Below are 21,543 nucleotides of genomic sequence, written 5' to 3'. Positions count from 1 at the left end.
TCCCCTGTCAGTTATTACCACTGATGGAGCACCATGCCTCAGCACCACATTCTCTACGAAAAATCGGGCTGCTTCACTTGCCGTGCCCCTCTCCAAAGCCTTGGTTTTGGCGTAACGAGTGAGGTAGTCGGTGGCTACTATAATCCATCTGCGACCTGCTGATGAGGTTGGAAATGGGCTCAAAAGATCCATTCCGACTTGAGGGAATGGAGTAACAGGCACGTCAATAGGATGGAGGAGGCCTGCTGGTTGGACGGGTGGAACTTTTCTGCGCTGGCAATCAAGGCACGTCCGAACATAGTGTTGAACGGTCGCCGTCAGTCTTGGCCAGTAGCATTTCTGCCTCACTCTGCACAACGTACGCGTGTAACCCAGGTGGATGGATGTTGGTTCATCGTGGCATGCCTGTAATACTTCGCTCCTTAGAGATGTTGCGACGACGAGTAAGTAGTCGTTTCCGTTTGGCATGAAGTTCATCTTATACAGGACGTCGTTGCGCAAGCAAAATGACGAAAGCCCTCTCGCAAACCGTCTAGGTACAGCTGAAGTGCGACCCTCTAAAAAACGTATTATGGGTTCTAGTTCGGGGTCGTCTCGTTGCAGCTGTGCGACAGTTGCCGTGTTTAGAACTCCGACAAAGGCTGTATCGTCATCTTCTGCCGTCGCAGGTTCGTATGGCGCACGAGAAAGGCAATCAGCGTCTGAATGTCGCTTCCCCGATCTGTAGACCACCGTCATGTCAAATTCTTGAAGCTTCAGGCTCCAGCGCGCCAACCGTCCTAAAGGGTCTCTTAAATTCGTCAGCCAGCAGAGGGAGTGATGGTCGCTGACAACATTAAAAGGACGACCATACAGGTATGGGCGAAATTTTATAACCGCCCACACCACCGCAAGGCACTCTTTTTCCGTAGTGGAATAATTTTCTTCCGTACGTGAAAGAGTTCTGCTCGCGAAGCAATTACTCGTTCGGCGCCATCCTGCCACTGCACGAGTACAGCTCCTAAGCCGACATTGTTAGTGTCGGTATGCACTGTTGGTGCGTCATCATCAAAGTGTGCGAGGACTGGTGGCTTCTGAAGGTGTTGCCGCAGCTCGTCGAATGATTTTTGCTGCTCTTTATTCCATATGAATGCGACGTCTTCTCTGGTAAGGCGGGTCAACGGCGAGGCAATGCGCGAGAAGTTCTCATTAAGCGTCGGTAGTAAGCACACAGTCCTAAAAACCGTCTGACCGCCTTTTTGTCAGTTGGCGCTGGAAAATTCATAACGGCAGCTATTTTTTCAGGGTCAGGCCGCACACCTTCACTACTGACAAGATGCCCTAGGAACAGAAGCTCTTCGAAGCCGAAAGGGCATTTTTCCGGCTGAAGTGTTAGTCCAGCGGAACGGATAGCTTGAAATACTGAGTGCAGTCACCTGACGTGTTCGTCGAATGTGGCAGAAAATACGATGACGTCATCTAAATACACTAAGCACGTCTGGCACTTGAGGTCTGATAGTACGGTATCCATTAGCCACTGAAACGTTGCCGGGGCTGAGCACAAGTCAAATGGAAGTACCTTAAATTCAAAAAGGCCATCAGGTGTCACGAAAGCTGTTTTCTCCCGGTCTCTTTCATCGACTTCTATCTGCCAATACCCACTCTTTAGATCCATCGACGAGAAATAACGCGCGTGCCGTAGTCGATCGAGTGAATCGTCGATACGTGGAAGTGGGTAGACGTCTTTTTTTGTCACGTGATTCAGCTTGCGGTAATCCACGCAGAAACGTAAGGTGCCGTCTTTTTTCTTCACTAATACAACCGGCGAAGCCCAAGGGCTTTTCGACGACTGAATAACGTCGTCTTGAAGCATATGTCGCACCTGCTTTTCGATGGCTTCACGTTCTCGCGGAGCTACCCGGTACGGGTTTTGCCTGATGGGTCTGGTCATATCGTCCGTTATAATTCGATGTTTCGTCAGCGGCGTTTGACGGACCCTGGAAATCGAAGAGAAACAATCTTCAAACTTGTTAATGAGCTGCATGATACTTTGCTTCTGCGCCGGCAGCAAACTCGGGCCAATATCAACAGATAGAGGTGCAGGGGTCAGATCAGTTGAATTATCTTTTTCAAGGGTTAGGCAGTCTGTCATCTCGGCGAGCTCTTCCACGTACGCGACTGCCATGCCCCTCGTTAGATGTCGGCGTTCAGAGCTGAAGTTCGTAACAAGGACGTGCGTGTGTCCGCATTTTATGCTTACGACACCTCCTGCGATAGATAAACCATGGCTGAATAGCAGTGTTGGAATTTGCTCGGCAATGTTTTCAGAATCGCTCGACGTGTCACATGTCACAGCCACGAGTGCACTCGACCGCGGTAGGATGGTCACGTCGTCTTCGAAGACACGCAAAGGCTGACGTTGCTGGTCTGTACAGGGCACATCCGAAACTTGATCTGGGGCCGTCCAAAACGTAACCGATCTCTCAGGAATGTTGATAATGGCACCGTATTCAAGCAAGAAGTCCATGCCCAAGATCAGGTCTTTGCAGCACTCCGGTAAAATTACGAAAGTATAGCGACGGAATCTGAACTGCCGATATTATTTCGAGCTGTACATTTGCCTGTCGGCGTCACCAATTGACCCCCTGCGGTTCTAATGTTTGGGCCCGTCCATATTGTTCTTACTTTAGGCAGTCGGTGAGTTTACGGCTCATAATAGAGAAGTCCGCACCAATATCTACCAGTGCTGTTATTGGGCGTCCGTCTATACAAAGGTCTAGATTGACGCTTACGATTTCCGTTGATGTCGGTGACGTCGTATCGTCCTTGGTATCGTGCGTCGTACGATCCGTGGTATCATTCGTCGTATCACGTCGTAGAGAAGATGTGGGGGGTGTGATAGCATCTCGACGGGCGGCAACCTTCCCCCCAAAGGTCGCAGCTGTTAGTTTCCCCGACGAGGGCTAGGAGATCTGCCCCGGACCACCTCGGAGTAACTGCGCTGCGGCGGCGAGTTCGGTGCAGGTGAAAGAGAGCGGGGTGGACGATACGGCACTTCGGGTTGATGTGCTTGCGGGCCTGCACTGCTGTCACGGTGGTTATTGAAATAGGCTCGAGGGGAGGTTTGTAGAAAGTTATGATGTCTACGGTCACGGTACGGGCAATTGCGGAAAATATGGCCGGCTTTTCCGCGATGAAAGCAAAGTTGACGACGGTCGACGGTGCGCCACAAGTCCTTCTTACGGATGAATGGTCGACTAGTGGGCATACCTTGCGACCAAGATGCAGATGTCGGCGGAGTGTACATTGGCGCCGTTTGCATAGGCACGTTGGACTGTGGATACGGCTGCGGCGGATTGGGAGCTGGGGCCCACGGCTCGTTGTAAGGCCCTTGGCTCACGTCACGATAAGCCAGTGGTGACGAGTTGTAGGACACTGGAGTGTGTCGACGGTCAGCTGATGCGTAGCTCACAGACCGCTGGTCTGAGGGCGATTCGGGCAACGAAAATGCTTGGCGGTGTTCTTGCGGCACAACTTCTGCAACGCAAGCCACGGTACTTTCTTGCGGAGTCACCAGGAGGTTTCGGACCTCCTCACGAACGACCTCACGAATGAGCTCCCGCAGAGAACACTCACTGCTCGCAGTCAAAGCAGAGTGGCTGGGAAATGTGTTGTTTGGTTGGTTGTGGTATCGGCGCCGTTGCTGCAGTGCTCGCTCGATCGTTGTAGCCTCTTTGACAAATTTGGCTACGCTTGTTGGTGGGTTGCGTAGGAGACCGGCAAACAGCTCTTCCTTGACGCCTCTCATCAAATGTCGTAGTTTTTTACCTTCAAGCATCTCGGGGTCGGCCCGCTGAAACAGGCGGGTCATGTCTTCCGCAAACCTGGCGACGCTCTCGTTTGGTTTCTGTATGCGTGCCTCGATGAGCTTCAAAGCAGAATCACGGCGGTCGGTGTTTGCGAATGTCCCGAGAATTTGATGGCGAAATTCCTCCCACGAAGACAGCGTTGACTCGCGGTTCTCGTACCACGTACGAGCGCTGCCTGCCAAAGCAAAGTAGACGCGCGATAGGTTTTGTTCAGTGGACCAGCGGTTGGCTTTGGCGACTCGCTCATACTGGGCTAACCAGTCCTCGACGTCTTCATAAACCTCACCGTGGAAGGTCTTAGGAATTCGAGGCTGATCAAAAGTAAGATGTGAATGCCCTCCGGTAGCCATTTCTCCCGGTACGGTGTGTTGCTGGAGAAGTTCGAGCTGGATCGCCTCGGGACTAAAGCCTCGCTGTCAGCGACTGTAGCGGTGGACAGGAGTATCCACTGCAGGAACGGATTGCGGTGGTGGACTCGATGTGCTAGGGCACGGAGGTGTCCCAAGCATCAGTTGGAGAAGTCCAGCACCTCCACCAATGTCGCTAGGCGAAAATAACAGAATACAGGACGACGGTGCGATCAGAAAAAAACGAGATCTGTATTAACAGAACAAACGAGCAGCCGCTTCGACTTCTTCTTCCACGGAGGAACCATGGGTGCTGTCCACGCTCATCACTTCATTGTCCTCTGTCTTCTTGCCCGGCCTTTAGCCGTGACAATATAATGTGAATTTCAGGCGGCGTGCTGCGCTATAATATTTGGCTCGCGTGTTGTCGGGAGCCTCTACTGCTGATCGGCTGTGTTTTCTGACCATGCTCAAAAAGTCTTGCAGGGCCCCTTTAACCAATATTCCATCTCGCCGCTACCATTCAGCGCTGCCAGTGCTGAGGCAAGTCATACGATTGCGCAGCAAAACTCATTTCCATATGTAGTTGACAAAACTAACGAAGTGAGACGTAATTATTGCCCGTTTATGTAAAAAAAATAGTTGACTCGATGCTAAGCAAAAGGTCAGGTAAGACTATTTGCTTCACAGTTGACAGTCAGACTCGAGCAGATCTTGAACCGCTCTGGCGTACAGACGTAAAGAAACACTTCTCGAAGGCGCAGCCAGATTTTTCTATTCTTTGTTTTTTTTTGGAAGGGGAGCAGATGAGTTTCTGATATACTTATTCCTTAATAGTATATGCATTTGTATGCGTGCGGGTATGCATTCTGAAACTGAAATAAAAACAACCATTCCAAAAAAAAGGAGGGAGAGGGACAAGATTTAGTTTGTGCGTCAATGTGCTTCAAGAGTTTTTCGGAACTACAGTAACCCTTTAAAGTGTGTCATTCCTTATTTTGTTCTTCGAAAGTCTTGGTTTTCGCTTCATATGCTTTCATTATAGTCTTTTAAATTCTTGTTGTGTACTTATTTCGTTCTATCATGTTCTTGTTCTTTCTTCTTGCAATTCAACCTAATTGATCGATATGTGGTATTTTAAGCCCCAAAACCACCATATGATATTGAGAGACGCCGTGGTGGAGGGCTCCGGAAATTTCGACCACCTTGGGTTCCTTAACGTTGTCACCCACAGGTCCCGTTAATTAGGGAGGCGATCACCGGGCTAATTCCAAGGGCCGAAGTATTGGCCCCCCAAACCGCACCGCGAAAGCGTGGACAATTTAGAAGTGGTCCTTTTTGGCGCGCCAGCGGACGCCGGCTGTGGCCCAAAGAACAAGTCAGAGCCGAGAGTTGATAAACAAAACAAATATTATATTCTCAAAAATGGCAGATCGAAAACAATACACAAGAATGCACACTCCACAATAGTTACATACAATACTTCACCAATCAAACAAGGTACTACACAGTACAATCAGCCACACCCAAAACAACGGACACAGACAAATGTACGCACTACAATGCAGTCGCATGCATTGAACAACCAAGACACTTAAAGACTAAAGAGATAGAAAATCTATTCAGTCCAAAGTTCTTAGAACAAAAGTCTAGATGATACTCTTCCGAGAATCACTCACTCAAAGTCCAGCGTTGTTGTCGTTCCGCTGCCCTCGAAGTTCCTCTTCCAGGAAACCTCGCCGAAGTTTCTCTTCCAGGAAACCTCACGTCTTCAATAGGCCACTCTCCAAGCTTCAAACTTCTTCGCCGGAAACGCGTCGGCTTCACACACGCAGCTGTTGCCACGCGTCCTCGGTCGATAGCGGTAGACACACGCTCTTGCCTGTAGCTCGAGCCTTCACCCCTCAGGTGGAAATCCTCTTCTTCTTCTCCTGCTTTGTCTCTGCTGACAAAACCTTCGCCGACTACCCGGCGGTATCCCTACGCGCTCTGGCGCCAACTTCCGTCTTCTCCTCAACTCTTGTCTCGGCTGCTCGATTAAATACCTTCCGTGCGAGATTCCAGAAGGTTCTCGTCATTTCGTCGGCGCGATACGCAGCGAAGCCTGGGAAGAGGGCGAGACGGTTCAAATGCCCTGCGCGTCGGATGACTCAACTCGGCGTGACCACGCCTCTTTCGTTCGAGAAATTTCGCGGGCTTGCTCGGCCGCCGATGTGGGGTGAGGAGGTTCGTCGGCGAAGCCACGCTTCCGAGGGGAGAGCGCGCGCCCGGGGAGCCTTGGATGTTTGTTTTCTTTTTTTTTTTTTGACCTCCCGGCGTCTTTCCCGCGCGTTATCGCAAGAATTCGGCGACGCGCCCATTTTTCAGCATTTCCGCCTCCATCCAAAAAGGAGCCACCACAGCCGGGATTCGATCCCGCAACCCGCGGGTCAGCAGACGAGTACCTTAGCCACTAGACTAACGCGGCGGAGCGCAAAGTCACTTAAGGCGTATATCTCATAATTGTATTGCGAAATTAGTTTTTGTTTCACGTGCGTCGTCCACGTATAATAATAATAATAATAATAATAATAATAATAATAATAATAATAATAATAATAATAATAATAATAATAATAATAATAATATCATCTGAGTTTTACGTCTCAAAATCACGATATGATTATGAACGACACCGTCGTGGAGGCCTTCGGAAATTTCGACAATCTGGTGTTCTGAAACGAGCGCTGACATCACAAAGCGCACGGGCCTCTGGCTTTTACCTGCCGTCAACTTCTTTTGTTGTTATTTCACCCACCTTTCTTCTTTTTCTGCGTGTGTTGTACGCGACTTTCCTTTTTGCGTCCCCTTCTTTTCTATCATAACTGAATTACTTTTGGTCTTCCATCACATTCACAATATTTGCTTTTATCTTCATTTTTATTTTGTCAGCTCTTTTTATTGCGAATTTTCTCTCATCATAATGCTCATCTTTGTAGCCGGTTTCACAAGATCAAGAAGGCCCTGCTGATCAACGTGGCGCACACCAGCACCGTCGGTTGCATGGCCACCATCCTGGGGAGCACGTCGGGCCTCTACCTCCGGGACTACTTTCACTTGTGAGCCGCATCCCTGCTTCGTACATAACGGATGTCTCAGATGACGTGCCCTAAAATCATGTCGAATTCGCGCATTTTTCATGGGATGGTCCAAGTTGTCGACAGCGGCAGAGACTTTATATTGAGGCACGGTCGAGCCGCTTCTTGTCAAGAATAGCCGTGCCCGCTATAGCGCACGTAAAATATTTAGATGTAAGGGCAACTGTAATATTAATAATTGCATATTTATGATTATCACACGGATATGCGTAGAATGACCATGATTTGTTATTATATAATCGCGGTGGTTAAACGGTCGAAAAACCACGATATTTTGAAGGACAATGCACTAGACTACTCCGGAAATTTCAACCACCTGGGATTCTTTAACGTTCACCCTTATCCAAGAACATGGACCCCGAGCGTTTTCGCCTGCACCTAAGATGCTGTCACCGCGGCCGGCATTTTTTCCCGCGATCTCGGCTCAGCCGTCGAGCACTGCCTACGTCTTCCGTAATCATATCGCAATTTGAGGGAAAACGCCAACTATTATATTACTGAGTCGTACTAAATAACTGACAAAAATACTTAAACTCGAACCGTATGCCGATCGAGTGTGAAGGCGGAATGAAATTTCTTGATACAGAGAAGCTATCGTCATTTAAGGGTTTGAAAAATGGCGAGGCCGCGGTCGATTTTCGCAGGCAGATGAAGTATGGCTAGTTTCACGCAGGAAAGACGGACGCAGAGGACGCATCATTCAGGCGGACGCAGAGATGTAGTTGTGAGTAGTGACTATTCATGAAATGTTCACCTCGTGGTGAAACGAAAGGTGTCGAAAAAAAAAAGACACTTCTCTCCGCGTTATTGCTTATCGCGCGCCGTTGCTTATCAGCCGCATTTACCGACGGAGATAGTCCACGCAGCTGCCGCGCCTAGTTTGCTCGGTCTGGCGCGAGCCGAGTACCAGCGACGAAAGGCCGGCGCTTCGACCGTGCATGCCACAGCCAGCTTTGCACGTTAGCTTTGGCGCTGGACTTTCTCGCCTGGTATGTGTCGGCATGTGTTTCGGTTCTATAGTTAATTTGTTTGCGCCGAGGAAAGACATATCATCAGACAAGAAGGCCACGTTAAACACTAATACCAACAAGCTTCGTTCTTTCGTTAGCTTTACACGGCTTGTGTTTACTTCGCCTTTTTAAACGCGAATCATTTCTCATTGAACTTTGGCGAGTTTGACCGTATCTATCTATCTATCTATCTATCTATCTATCTATCTATCTATCTATCTATCTATCTATCTATCTATCTATCTATCTATCTATCTATCTATCTATCTGTCTGTCTGTCTATCTATCTATCTATCTATCTATCTATCTATCTATCTATCTATCTATCTATCTATCTATCTATCTATCTATCTATCCATCTATCTGTCTACTATCTATCTATCTATCTATCTATCTATCTATCTATCTATCTATCTATCTATCTATCTATCTATCTATCTATCTATCTTTCTGTCTAATATCTATCTATCTATCTATCTATCTATCTATCTATCTATCTATCTATCTATCTATCTATCTATCTATCTATCTATCTATCTATCTATCTGTCTGTCTGTCTGTCTGTCTGTCTGTCTGTCTGTCTGTCTGTCTGTCTGTCTGTCTGTCTGTCTGTCTGTCTGTCTGTCTGTCTAGTTGGTGTTCCCGAATCTTTTTTTTTTATTGCTGGCTTGCCAAAAAGCGTGAATTAGTGATTGCTCTTGAGTCGTTTCTCTATTGCTGACATAAAAAAAACGGGTATTATCGGGTGACTTCGAGTCGTTATCTTGTTGCTGGCTTACCGAAGAAGCGCGGATTAGTGGGCGTTTGTGAGTGAGTTTTCTCATTCCTGGCTTCCCCGCAGCACGTACGGCTACGACGCCGTGACTGCGCTGTCGTGGACGCTGCTGGGTCTTCCCGTGGCCGCCATGTCCGTCATGCTGTGCGCATTCATCACCTACTACCTCTTCCTGCGCTCCTAGTGAGTGTGTCCGGCATGGACGATACTTTACACGCGTTCTCCGCCACGCTTTTGTCCCTGTCACACGGGCAGCCTTGACCGCGGTTAAGCTAACTAAACTCAAGGTTGGTATACGCGACGGATGTAATCACAGTTAGTGTTCTAACCGTGTTCGCCCTGACGAGATGGCGGAAGAGTTGCCAGTGTATCAGCAGTAAAGCGGTGCAAGTACTATAGGCAGCCAAGTGAATTTTTTTTAGTGGGCGGGGGAGGGACCATTTTGATTTCGGTGCGGAAAGCACGCCTTGAAATGATCATTTTGCGCTCTTTATACCATGGTCCCTTGCTCAACCTAAATTTTTTTTTCGTTCGCCATGGCATACATACCCCCAAAATGACACTCAACCACATCTGCCTGCCTGACCCACACTTCATAAGCCTCCCCCCCCCCCCCCCCTCCTGAAAAAATATCTGCCTCCGGCCATAGCTTAACAAAGCCCGTTGAGAAATTACAAGCCACGTTTTTGTTAACTGTGGTTGAGCCTACAAACTACGGTTAAGCATAACCGCAGTTAAAGTTTTCCATCTAATAGGGGTATTAAGGGGAAAATTAGGCTTACCTCATCTTAGAGCGTTAAAACGAACATTACATTAGCATGCCGCTCCTTGTGCCTCGTTCATGCAGCGATATCCAGGAAGACAGAGACACCCTTAACGTCATCACCGAAATCATCAAGAAGAAACGAAAGTTCTTGGGCAAGCTTACGTGAGTAACTTTCTCTCTTAGAGTATAATTTCTAGAACTACGCTCTTTGTTGTGTAAGACCATGTTTTCACGAGCTCGTTCATGTTTATCCACTGTAACTTTTGGCTCAACAAGACGACAGAAGATCTTAACCGTCTTTTTTGCGTATGAAAGATGTGTTACGCAATGAAGTGACGTCACGTCACTTGAAGGTGGCACGGTGCCTTGTCGTCTATCTTGCATCGCCTTGTGGTGCTAAATGTGACTGTGGTCTAATTGTGTTTATTGCTATGAGGCAAGCAGTGAAGACCAAAAGTCACAAAATATCGGTCATTCTCTAGAAGCAGCAGGAAGTTTTAGACTTGGCCCTAGCCTTCTACGGCTTCTATACAAAGGGTGCTTGCCCACCGGTGCACGGAGTGAAATGCGTAATGCGTGGACAACCAATGTGCCCTCTTAGTATACACAGACAGCGGAGCTTGGCTTCGCAGCATCTTTAAGTTGTCTTTGCTCGTCGCTGAATCTTTTCGCTTGTTAGGTTTTAAACTGACACATCATTATTGTATTTTAATGATGCTATTTTCAATATTTTCACTTTGTGCTACATTTACATTGTACAACTTCTTCCACGTCGTTGACATTGTTTTACCCCCGTATTCAGAAACGCTCCTTGGCTTCAGATTGACTTGAAACCACCTTCATCGCAGCGTGTTTGAAACGCGTCTGTGCGCTTGTGCTGCTTTGGCACCGCCTAAGGACAGGTCGTTTGAAAGTCATTTGTGCTGCATTGAAGTCGGCTGCAAGTTAAGTTCAAGTGAAGCAGCGTTTCTGAATACGGGGGTTAATCTGCTGTAGTACAACCCACGTCGTCTGATAGACAGAAGGTTCGTCTTAGCTGATTTCTGTGGAACATTCTTATGTAAACGTATGCATGTGTAAACACGTGTGCTTTATACGCAAATAAACTGAAAACTGGACAATAGAGACACTTAAAAAATAAACAACCTTCTCAGGTGTAAGGAACGAATCCTTATGGCGGCACTCGCCCTGCTGTTTGTTTGCTGCATCACCATCAGCGGCATCAGCAGCCTGTTCGGACTCCAGGAGCAGCTGTCAGTCAAGTGAGTCGCATGTCTAAAGCCATAACGTGAAAATCATGACATGTATGTCATGAATGTTACGGTTTACATTTTATGGTCCTAGATCTCTTGTGGTGGTTTTGTTCACATGGCATGTTGCAAAACTGGTATGGTAAGACATGATTGCATGGCGAATACAAGCGACAGACCCTAACATAAAAATTGACATACGTGTCGTGTAACAACGTGACTGCATGTCATGCTCTCGATGCGCTCGCGGCCGTTTCGCTAGCGTCACATATAACAAATTCGTTATTACGTTACCTGAATGGATGACAAAGGTATGTGACTTGTTCAAACATGATAATCATGTGATGCGTGTCATACATTACCATGACTGCATGTCATGCTCATGATGCGCTGACGGCCGTTTCGCTAGCTTCACAGGTACCAACCTCGGTATTGCGCATCGCGAACGGATGACTTAGGTAAATGACATATCCAAACATGCTTATGACGACATGCGTGTGGTGTAACAAAAACTCCCAAGAATTTCCCCGAGGTTGAACATGGTTAAGTGCGAATACACGGGGTGATGCTATGAGGAGTATTTATTAATTCGCAGTATTATATTTATTAATCACACTACGGTGCCTTTATGGTGTAATGGTTCCTGGGAATCGCAATTTGATCACACGGGGGAGTTTACGTTAACTCACTGGCGAATGCCAACAGATTTTAACTTTACTCCCCCTCACGACCCGCTCTCGACGGGAGACTGAGAGAGGAGGAGGGCGCGCGAGATAGAGGGGTGCGCACGCAGCTGCAGCGAGAGAGGAGAGCGGAGGAGCGAGTGAAGGGAAGGGGGTATAAGGCGCGTCACTGACACCGATATCAGCGTCGCGTCCGTGGCTTATTCGGTAGAGCGTCGCGCTGCGGCCCGCCAAGTCCTCTTTCTTTTAAAGATAGAGAGAAGACTGCGGACGCCGCCGACGGCGGTGGATGGTTTGGGGTCGCTTATAAAGTGTATTCACACTTAAAATGACTACATGCCACACTCATGAAGCGCTCGCGGCCGTTTTGCTATAGATTCCCATATGCCAAATTCCGTATTACGTGACCTAAATGAATGACGAAGGTATGTGACTGGGGCAAACATAATAATCATGAGATGCGTGTCACGTGAGAACATGTCTACATGTCACAGTCAAGGCGCCTATACATTTCGACGAGACGTGGTGCGCGCGCTCGCCGGCGTTCATTACGTCGCGTCACTCCTGTGTTGCCACGCCAGGCGCCAATCCTGCCATATACTCGCAGGCGCGTGGCGTGCTGCGTTGCTTTGACGCAAGCGCGTCCCTCCATCAAAAACAAAAGGAGATGCATTGTTGTCTGGGTAACGCATCGGCGCGAAACGCAGCATGTCGTATTTCGCGCCGGTTGCGGTCGGGCCGCGCCGACGGACGCTAGTCGCTCCGGTCGCGCCTAGAGTCAGAGTGCTCGCGTTTTGCTAACGTAGCGTCGCTGTGCCCTTTGTGTGTGCGCGTCACCGCTACATCGGAGTATACTTGGCCCTTAATGATGCACTCGCGGCCATTTTGCTAGCTCCACATATACCAAATTTGATGCTATGTCACGTCAATAGATGACGAAAGTATATGACTGGTGCAAACATGATAATTTTGACACGCGTGTCATGCCAGAACATGACAACATATTACGCTCGCGACCGTTTCGCTGGCTCCACATATGTTAAGTTTAATATCACGTGACGTGACTAGATGACGAAGGTAAACGACACATCCAAACGTGATAATCATGACAAGGAGGTCATGCACGGCATCGTTTATCTTCAACTCGTAACGTTCTGCTGACTTTAAAGTGACATATAAAGCTTTCTCATTTGTGCTTCGCATATCATCGATTCCCACGGTACGTTGGATCTGCCATTTTTTTTTTACAAATGAGGGCTCTTTATCTCAGTGGGAGAAGTTAAACATTGAAATCTAGTGGTTTGTGCAAACTTCATAGAATGTCACGCACGCATATGTTCAGTAAAGTAATGATTTAAAAGTACTTCGCGCTCATATGCAAGAGCAGAAAACCGCCTGGTCTTGTGTTATGAACACATTTTCGACGATTAAGAGTAGGATGTACTCTTACTGTAGCAGGAAGCTGTGTTTGGAAAAAACTTGTTAACGATTTAAAGTACCTGGGACTCTGCTGTGGGAGAGCAAAGTGCCGTCCCATGGGCCTCACCCAAACGCATCTTTAGCGGTACCTTACTCTTCGAACCTAAGCATAGAGAAATAAAGGTTAAGAGTGGACACTCCCGTAGACCCCAGCGGCCCAATCGACCCTAGCACACCTAGTGGTTGGTGAGAGCAAGTGGCGTGCTCTTCCTGTTTCGGTTTCACTGGCGCAAATTTTGAATTACTTTGCATAACCGACGTTTGGCTATGACGAAAGTTCATGATTTCAGACCACTATTCATCGCCCAAATGGATAGTTTTTGTAGGTCGTTTTTATTTAGCGATTCCCTGTTTTGTTTTGTTCAGTGGTTCGTGCGAATTGGTCGTGACGTAATTTTTATTTCGATTAAGTTATAATAAAAAGAGATGCAGGTAATGATAATTCACTACGGTTTTATTCATCGCGCTTGTGTTTTTCTTTTGAAACGAGTGATCAATGTATATATCAGTCAAAGAGACAGAGTATCCGTAATGTTTTATTCAAAGGCAAGGTAGAGTCTGAGAATATAAAAAGCACAATATGACAAAGGTAGACAACAAATGCATCTCGCCTCACAAATAAATTGTAACAAATACAGAGAGAACACAGACAACGCACACATCGCTAGAATTGGCAGAAGCCGAGAAGCTGGTCAAATATGACACACCGGGCCAGTTGGTAAGTAAGGATCTATGGCAAAAACACAGCGCACAATGCTGATGAAGAAGGAAGAAGTGACATATACACAGCAATGAAGTCGCGAAGCACGCCTGGGGTTAACCGAAATAATGCATATAAAAAAAGAGCACACAGAAACCACACGACACAATATAGCAGAAAGGCAAAGGTGCAGTGTGCTGGCTGTGCTTAAGAACAACTAGTCCAAAATGAAAAAAAGCAGACTTGATGCCTGCTTGTCCTCAGAAAGGTAGGGCTTTGCAGCTTGCTCACTACGTGAAAGACAAACTTTATGCTACAACACTGGCTGGTTTTGTGGCTTTTGTTATGCGTTGCCTTCATCAAAATCTTAAGATCCCAAGTGATTTGCGTCTGGGTGTTGCTGTGACGCTTGCGAGCTAAAATAGATTATAGTCATCACTTATCCAGAATTGTGGACCTTAATTGATGCTACGAGAGCGTTATTACAGGGCTAATAAATAGCAGAAGGAAACCACTTTGGCTGATTATTTTTCACAAAGGCTCTACATCGTACGTTATCACTCAAAAGCTATATAAAAATAAAATGGCAGCGTCCGCAGCCCCATCAAACGCTACAAGTTTGAGTATTCTTTTGAAAATTTTGATGGGCGAGATGAGGAGGTTGATAAGAAGCTAAAATACGAAAAGCGTGATAACGTGAACCGTGCCCACTTCATACTGTCTTCCTTACCCGCTCGAAGACATTTCAACAAGCGGTTTTGTTATCGATATATTACTTGAGCTGGAGAGATAAAGCATACACAGTGACCAAGCGAGCCACAGTAAAGTGTACAGTTCGCCCGCATTCGCTACAAAAATACAGACAAAATACCCAACATTCTTGTTAAGGTTATGCAAATCACTTCGAGCGAATACACAGTGTCCCTACTCCTCATAGCGGGTAACCTAAACAATGTATGCAACGAAGGAGTGGCTAGTCCAGTTGAGCTGAATATAAGCATATAAGACCATAATGAAGTCTGCTGTAACGAAGTAATAACATAACAAAGCTATTGCAGGATTCGGCTCAACTCGAATACTTTAGTGTAAACCCGCCGGTAATTGCTAACCTTTGAACTTGTCAAGCTGTATGCCTGAGATTGAAGACTGGAACCTAACCCTATCTAAGCTTCGGTTCACAAAATGCACATGCCAACATAAACGAACCCGGCAAAACATTTTCAGAAACTTCGCGCGACACCCAGCAGAGCAGAAATGAAAATCGCCAACACTTGACAGATGGTGATACAAAACATCGCACACTTTCAGGTGATGTGCAGTGGCCTCAATTATGGCAAGAAAGTGAGATTCAAGTTGTTTTACGTATGCAAAAGCTGCTTCTGATGGCACAGTGAGATTCCCAAAAAGTTTTCTGGGGACGTGGTATGCTTTGAGCATTGTGAAATACTGGTGGGTACCCTTAAGCGTCTCACTGTCGTCTTTCAGTAACTGTGGGCAACTGCAACCGTCACATGCATTCCGAAGGAAGTGTTTGATGAGAAAACCAGCTACATAATATGCAGCGGAGTCATCGATAATATGGGAGTGAACGTTTGTCGCAAGTTCAGAGAGATCGTCTAGAGCGGGAAAGTCGTCAGGCTGTGGCTGTGCACACTCCTCATTATCCACAAGAGACGCACTGGTGAGGGAGAATGGCGAGAGCTGCTCCTGGAGGAGGTCACATTCATCATCCTCGACATTTCCGTATTCTGACAGCTTGAAGAGTTTTCTTACACAGATGTGCTTCAGGCCACAAATAAATTGTGCTACATTGGGGTTGGTGTTGCAACCCTGTTTTTGCCTAATGTGGCCAAATATGTTCTCCAGAGGATCCTGTTGAAGCCTGCGTGTTAACAGGTATTCAAATTGTAATTTTTAGAGAGGTCGTCCCATAGTTGACAAATTGCCTGAATTGTAATTTGCCAACCTACGATGGTTTGTGGTTGACGTCTGCCCACAAACTGCCATGATGCAATCCAGGGAAGCTGGCCTCGGAGGAAGTCAATCAGCTCTGAATCATTTTTCATGATTGCATGCCGCAGCTTTTGCGAAGTTCTTTTTTTACTCGAGCTGTTCAAGGCATCGAAAATCCTGTCCATACGATCACAAAATTGAGCTGTAGTGATGGCCGAGGCAGGCAGCACCTTCGCATACACCAATGCCGTGATAGCAATCGAAACTGATGCACTGAGGACCTGAGTTGCTCTGCTGACCTTCATATTGGAAAAAGGTTTCTGATGAACGTGCCGTTCAGTCCACTTTGGAGCCAATCGCAACCGCAACTCATGTGAGTATTGGTAAAGGCTTACAATGTGCGACCAGTTAACGATGTCATCCCCAATGTATAACTTGTGTGCTTGGACATTATTGCGCGTTGTTTTAATTAAATGCAGAACACCAAAAATGTAATATACCCGCTCACCATTAACTTCAAAAAAAGGCTTTGCTACAGTCACTCTTACTTGGTTAGCGAGACTTACATTTGAACTGCCCCGGTCACAAATGACTGCTTTCACTGCAATATTAATGCTCCTAAGCTCCAAAATGAGTGACACGAGCAAGTTATGCATAACAGATGATGGTGTTGATGTGTGCCCTATAGTAAAAGCAACCGGTTGAACCCACTTTCTCGAAACGCCAACAAGAAGAAAAACCAGTGCTCGATCAGCGATGGTTGAAGTGCGATGAGTGCCATCATCTGTAAAACCCTGGACAACGTCTCTTGCAGCATCATAGTACAAATTCTTTTTGAGTGCTATTTCGTCGAAAGCTAAAGCGCACACTCGGTCCCGTTCATTCCAAGCTTGAGTATTTGTTGCAATGGAAGAAAGGATTCCTGGAATTATGCCTGGAGTCATCTTTACATTAGCTAGCCACCTCCTTAATGAACGCCGGGAGGGCAAAGAAAAATATGGAGCCAGAAATCGGTATGCTCGCGGACCTCGGAAATTTAAGTGAGGAGCAAATTTCTTGAACCACACGGGAAACCGCTTGCCCTTGCGTTTGGGCCTCAAGCGAACATGTACGGAAAGAAGTTTAAAAACCTCCTCGGTGACGTGCGGTCGGATAACTCCAAGGGCCTTTGAAGTCAATGACGGTGCTTGGTGAGGCTGTCTGCGCAGTCTTTTGATAGTTTTCCGCTGTGCTGCTACTTTGGCTTGCAGATGTTTAATGGTTTGCTTGTACTTCATTGAGGGAGACATTGTCGCTGGCACACAGGAACGCACTGCAATAAGCAAAAATATGGATGTAAAAGCGAAGAACAACTAATCCCATACGAGCACTTTCCTCGCTCTTTCAGACCCGAGGTGCACAACTTTCTGTGGTGCAAAGTTTTCGATTCCACAACCTAAAAACAAACCATTCACAATGTTGACAATGCACAAAAAAATAAAAATCACTGACAGCCCACCCTTACATTTTGTAAGTGCACACGTAGTGTCCTTTTGAGGATAGTTTCCTCAGAATGTCCTAAACATAAAATAGCACATTAAAAACAGCTGCAATAAAAGCATAGTCACCATTTTTTCTAGGGCACTCAGGCGTGGAGCTGTTGGCGGAGACGTCTTCTGTAGGGTTTTGTGAAGCTTGTTCAGTGCCTCGGACAATGCTGTCGGAACAATCTTGCGAGCGGCCTGCGGAAGTCTCTATATCAATCCACTCTGGTGTTGAAGTGAACATACAACTTACCGGTCACACAAGTTCCTTTTGTGACAGCTGAATGACTGGTTAAGGTTTTCTCCGGCAAGACGAAGTCAGCGGAAATTCTTTCACCAGCTACAAGGGAGCTGCCACCTGCAAAGGTTTGGTCAACAGTCAATTTCGGTAAAAAAAAAAAGAAATCGCGACACTGAACGCACCCTGTTCATCGGGGCACCTCAATGTGTGGGAGCCGCTTTTTGAAGCCTCTACCGCAGGTCCTGAAGAAATGAAATTACGACAATGTATCAGTAAGAGGCTTAAAATAACACAAACTGATACCTGTGTCACACGGGCGCGCAAAAAGTCTTTTAAGTAAGCGGTCTTTTACGAAGTTGAAAGACTTTTAACAAAGAGGTGTTTGCGGCGCAGACACACGGCAGCAACGATCTCCTTTTAGTGTTTTCGTTCGAAGACGCTAGCGAAAGCGTGGCGCTAGCAGTTAAGAAAGAAGCAATGAAAATTAAATGATGTATCACGATGTACAAATTAAAGACTTGTTGCACTGCTCGTTTCTTCAAATAAATTTAAGAATAAGAGATGGAGAAACACCAATGTCAAGGTTTGTTGCACTAGTTAAGGAAGCATTCCCATAACTAGCGACGTGCACAAGTCCGTCTGGCACCACTGTGCTTTTATTTACCATATTTGTTTTTTGCTGCTCTCGACTGCTCTCGACACGTTATGGCGACCGTACGGGAGAAAAAGCGAGGATCGCAAGCCTCACGGCCTGCATTCTCGCTCTGGAAAGCGAGGCAGACGCTGCAAAAGCCGCCAAGGAGAGGATAAAGCAGCGCAAGACCGAGCGTCACCACGTGATATTGCCGACGCGTTGTAGCTGCTTACGAGAGTAGAAAAGGAAATAACTATTACAAGAGTTCATTACACCTTCTGCAGAATGTGAAATTTGTTTTTACAAAGAGTTTTGCTGACAGAAAAATAAGCATTCGCTCTTTTTTTCCCACCACTCGAAAATTGCTGGCGCCCACTGGTTTCGAGGCTACTCATTCAGAGCCGTAAAAGAGATCGACGAACGCCGTTTACGAAAAAGACCGCTTCTGAAAATGAGTTCGCTCTGTGCCGTGTGTCTGCTGTCAGGAACTCCTTTTCGGAAAAAGACCGCTTACTTAAAAGACTTTTAAGTGCTCGTGTGACAGGGGTATGAAGCTCATCCGCACCTTGCAGTGCAGCTTCTGCAGCCATGTCACAGTCGCTACTTGAAGCGACGCTCAGAGAACCTGCATATATGTGCAGTTGGTACAAGTTACAAAGCTTGTAGCATGGGGAAACTTAAACAGGTCTTTCAAACGCATAAATTGGTCGAACGTGGAAGAAAAGAGAAGGCACCAACTAGGAAACAAGCAATTTGTGATTTTTGGAATTATCAACAGTGGCAGCTTTCACTGATGAAAGCTGCCACTGCCACTTTCACGTCATCTCCGTGAAATCTTTTATCAATATAGCTATGAGCAAATTTTAATATTGAGCAGAGAGCTTGAACCATACGCGTTCGATGACTAAAGACATCATGAAAAAAAAACTGGCATCATATCCACGGAGTGAAGGATGGATACTGGGGCGAAGCATCCGTCCGTCCATTCGTTCTGGCTTCCGTCCATCCGTGCTTGCGTCTGTGTGGCCGCCCGTGCGTCCATCCGCCCGTCTGAGCGTGCGTCTGTTCGTGCGTCCGCACATTCGATCATCTGTGCGTCCGTCCCTGCTTTCGTCCATGCATCCACTCCTGCGTCCGTCCATGCGGCCATCCGTCCGTGCAGCCATCCGTGCGTCCGTCCTTGCATCTGTCTGTATGTCCGCTCGTCCACCTATTCAACACTCCAAGTACCACCATCTCGCATCTTTTCATCATATATTTCTTATATAGAAGCACCGCCATCCGGCGGACATTCTAAGGACTGAACGAGAGGAGGCACACCACTTTCTTACGGCTTGTGCTTCGTGAATACTTCCCACCTTTAACCACCTCGAGTTCATGGTATATACTAGTTCACTGTATTCATGGCACTGCGGCCCAACGCTCGCAAAACGTTTCTAAAACCTAGGAGGTTACGCCCAGCTAATATAACGTAGCACCCCTTTCTTGTCTTCTGTGCGTTTTTGAACAATAAAAAATTGCAGCGCGCGCGTTAACTAAAAGCTGAATTCTCCTGTCTCTTAGTATCCCTTAGCAGCCATTGGTATGTACATTGAGCCCTATCTTTTATTGTTAAACAACGCACAGAAGAAATCTCTCACCGGCACCACCTTGGAGGTCGAAATGTTGTACTTGATACCCACTACTACAACGGCTACGAGGGACGAACGGGTGTCGCTATAAGAAGCTTCGCCCTAAAAAATTGTGATTCTGACCATTTAGTGTGTAATCGTCGGCAAAAGCTGTAAAAACTTACCCCCCCCCCCCCCCCGTATTCAGAAACGCTGCATGACTTGATCTAGAATTGCCACCGACTTCAATGCAGCACAAACGCGTTTCGAACGCTCTGTCTTTATGCCGTGCCAAGGCAGCACAAATGCCAGACGCGTTGCGAACGTGCTGTATTGAAGGTGGTTTCAAGTCAAGTTCAAGTCAAGTATACATTATATAGCCTTTCTGAGTACGGGGGTTAGTGTGAGAGTTTTAGATTTCCCATAGACGTGAGACTCTGGAGTTTTGCATACACGTAGTGCTACCTGTTGGAGCAGTATTGGGTAGTACGAAGTCCCGACTCCAATGCACAGTTTGCTGTGCAACCAATCTGGCAGTCCGTTGACTAACACAATGGATTCTACTTGGGATCGTAAGTTATTCAATGAGAAGATCGCGTTTACTCCTTCGTAGCATTTATTCGTTCTATAATGCCCCATGAAACGGCTTGTTCATCGTGAGACAGCCAAAACAGACTTTGTAACACCCGTGAAGGTATTATCATTCTCGCTGTGTGTATGGCTCCCATTCGCCAAAACGTTCCCAAACATACCACGCAGTCTCGTGCCACAAAAGCACTGTTATATTAGGAGCGAAGCTCCTGAAGGCATGGGCTGTGCGTCCCTTGTATGTAGCCACCTCTCGTTCAGTTCTTGCAGTGTTCACTAGATGGCGGTACTTGTAGCTGACGGCATTAAGTATTACGCTAGCCACCGCCCGATCTAAAGTGTACAGCCATATCCATCCGTCCATACGTCCGTCCGTCCGTCCGTCCATCCATCCATCCATCCATCCATCCATCCATCCATCCATCCATCCATCCATCCATCCATCCATCCATCCATCCATCCATCCGTCCGTCCGTCCATCCGTCCGTTCGTCCGTCCATCCATCCATCCATCCAAAAGATGCAAGCTGTTATAAACTAGACGGCGGTACGTGTAGTTGATTTTGAAAGATGCGAGGTGTTATAAAAATAGGAATGATGCCACATATGGAGCGTGTCATCATTCGATATTGTGCGGCGACGTACGCTAGGGGGAGCGTTGCAATAAAATCGAGTGGGCAAAATGTACGCAGGATTCATGGTTGACCAGGTTTACCTCCGGAACTTCGCCCACTCTTCATCATTCACTTCGTGGATGTGGTGGCACTTGTTTTGCATGTCTTCCACTTGAGTGAGTGAAGATTTCGCAGAACAGCAGTCAGCAAGCTTCGAGTTTAGGCACGCACATAAGCAAGGGAAGGCCCATTCCTCTCCCCTACCCACGAAATTTGTTCAGTTGGCTACATTCCCGGGCAACCTTTTTTTTCTTAAAAACCTTTCTTTTGAACAATTAGGTATTGCACCCTCTGCCCTCCCCACTCGAAAATATCCTGGATACTGT

General features: G+C 46.9%; 1 protein-coding gene across 1 annotated transcript in view; it reads left to right on the top strand.

Moving 5' to 3' along the window:
- LOC142765636 (sodium-dependent dicarboxylate transporter SdcS-like) overlaps nucleotides 1-21,543 on the top strand; it is a 34,876-nt gene that overhangs the window by 2,779 nt on the left and 10,554 nt on the right. Inside the window, exons 3-6 of the mRNA XM_075866952.1 lie at nucleotides 7,174-7,293; nucleotides 9,184-9,300; nucleotides 9,965-10,045; nucleotides 11,038-11,145. Coding sequence (XP_075723067.1) covers nucleotides 7,174-7,293; nucleotides 9,184-9,300; nucleotides 9,965-10,045; nucleotides 11,038-11,145 — 426 coding nt within the window. The remainder of the gene's footprint in view (nucleotides 1-7,173; nucleotides 7,294-9,183; nucleotides 9,301-9,964; nucleotides 10,046-11,037; nucleotides 11,146-21,543) is intronic.

The sequence above is a fragment of the Rhipicephalus microplus genome, chromosome 6, assembly GCF_043290135.1.
Source record: "Rhipicephalus microplus isolate Deutch F79 chromosome 6, USDA_Rmic, whole genome shotgun sequence".
Taxonomy (NCBI): Eukaryota; Metazoa; Arthropoda; class Arachnida; order Ixodida; family Ixodidae; genus Rhipicephalus; species Rhipicephalus microplus.
The sequence above is the reverse complement of the archived record's forward strand: the minus strand, read 5'-3'. Positions and strand labels throughout refer to the sequence as shown.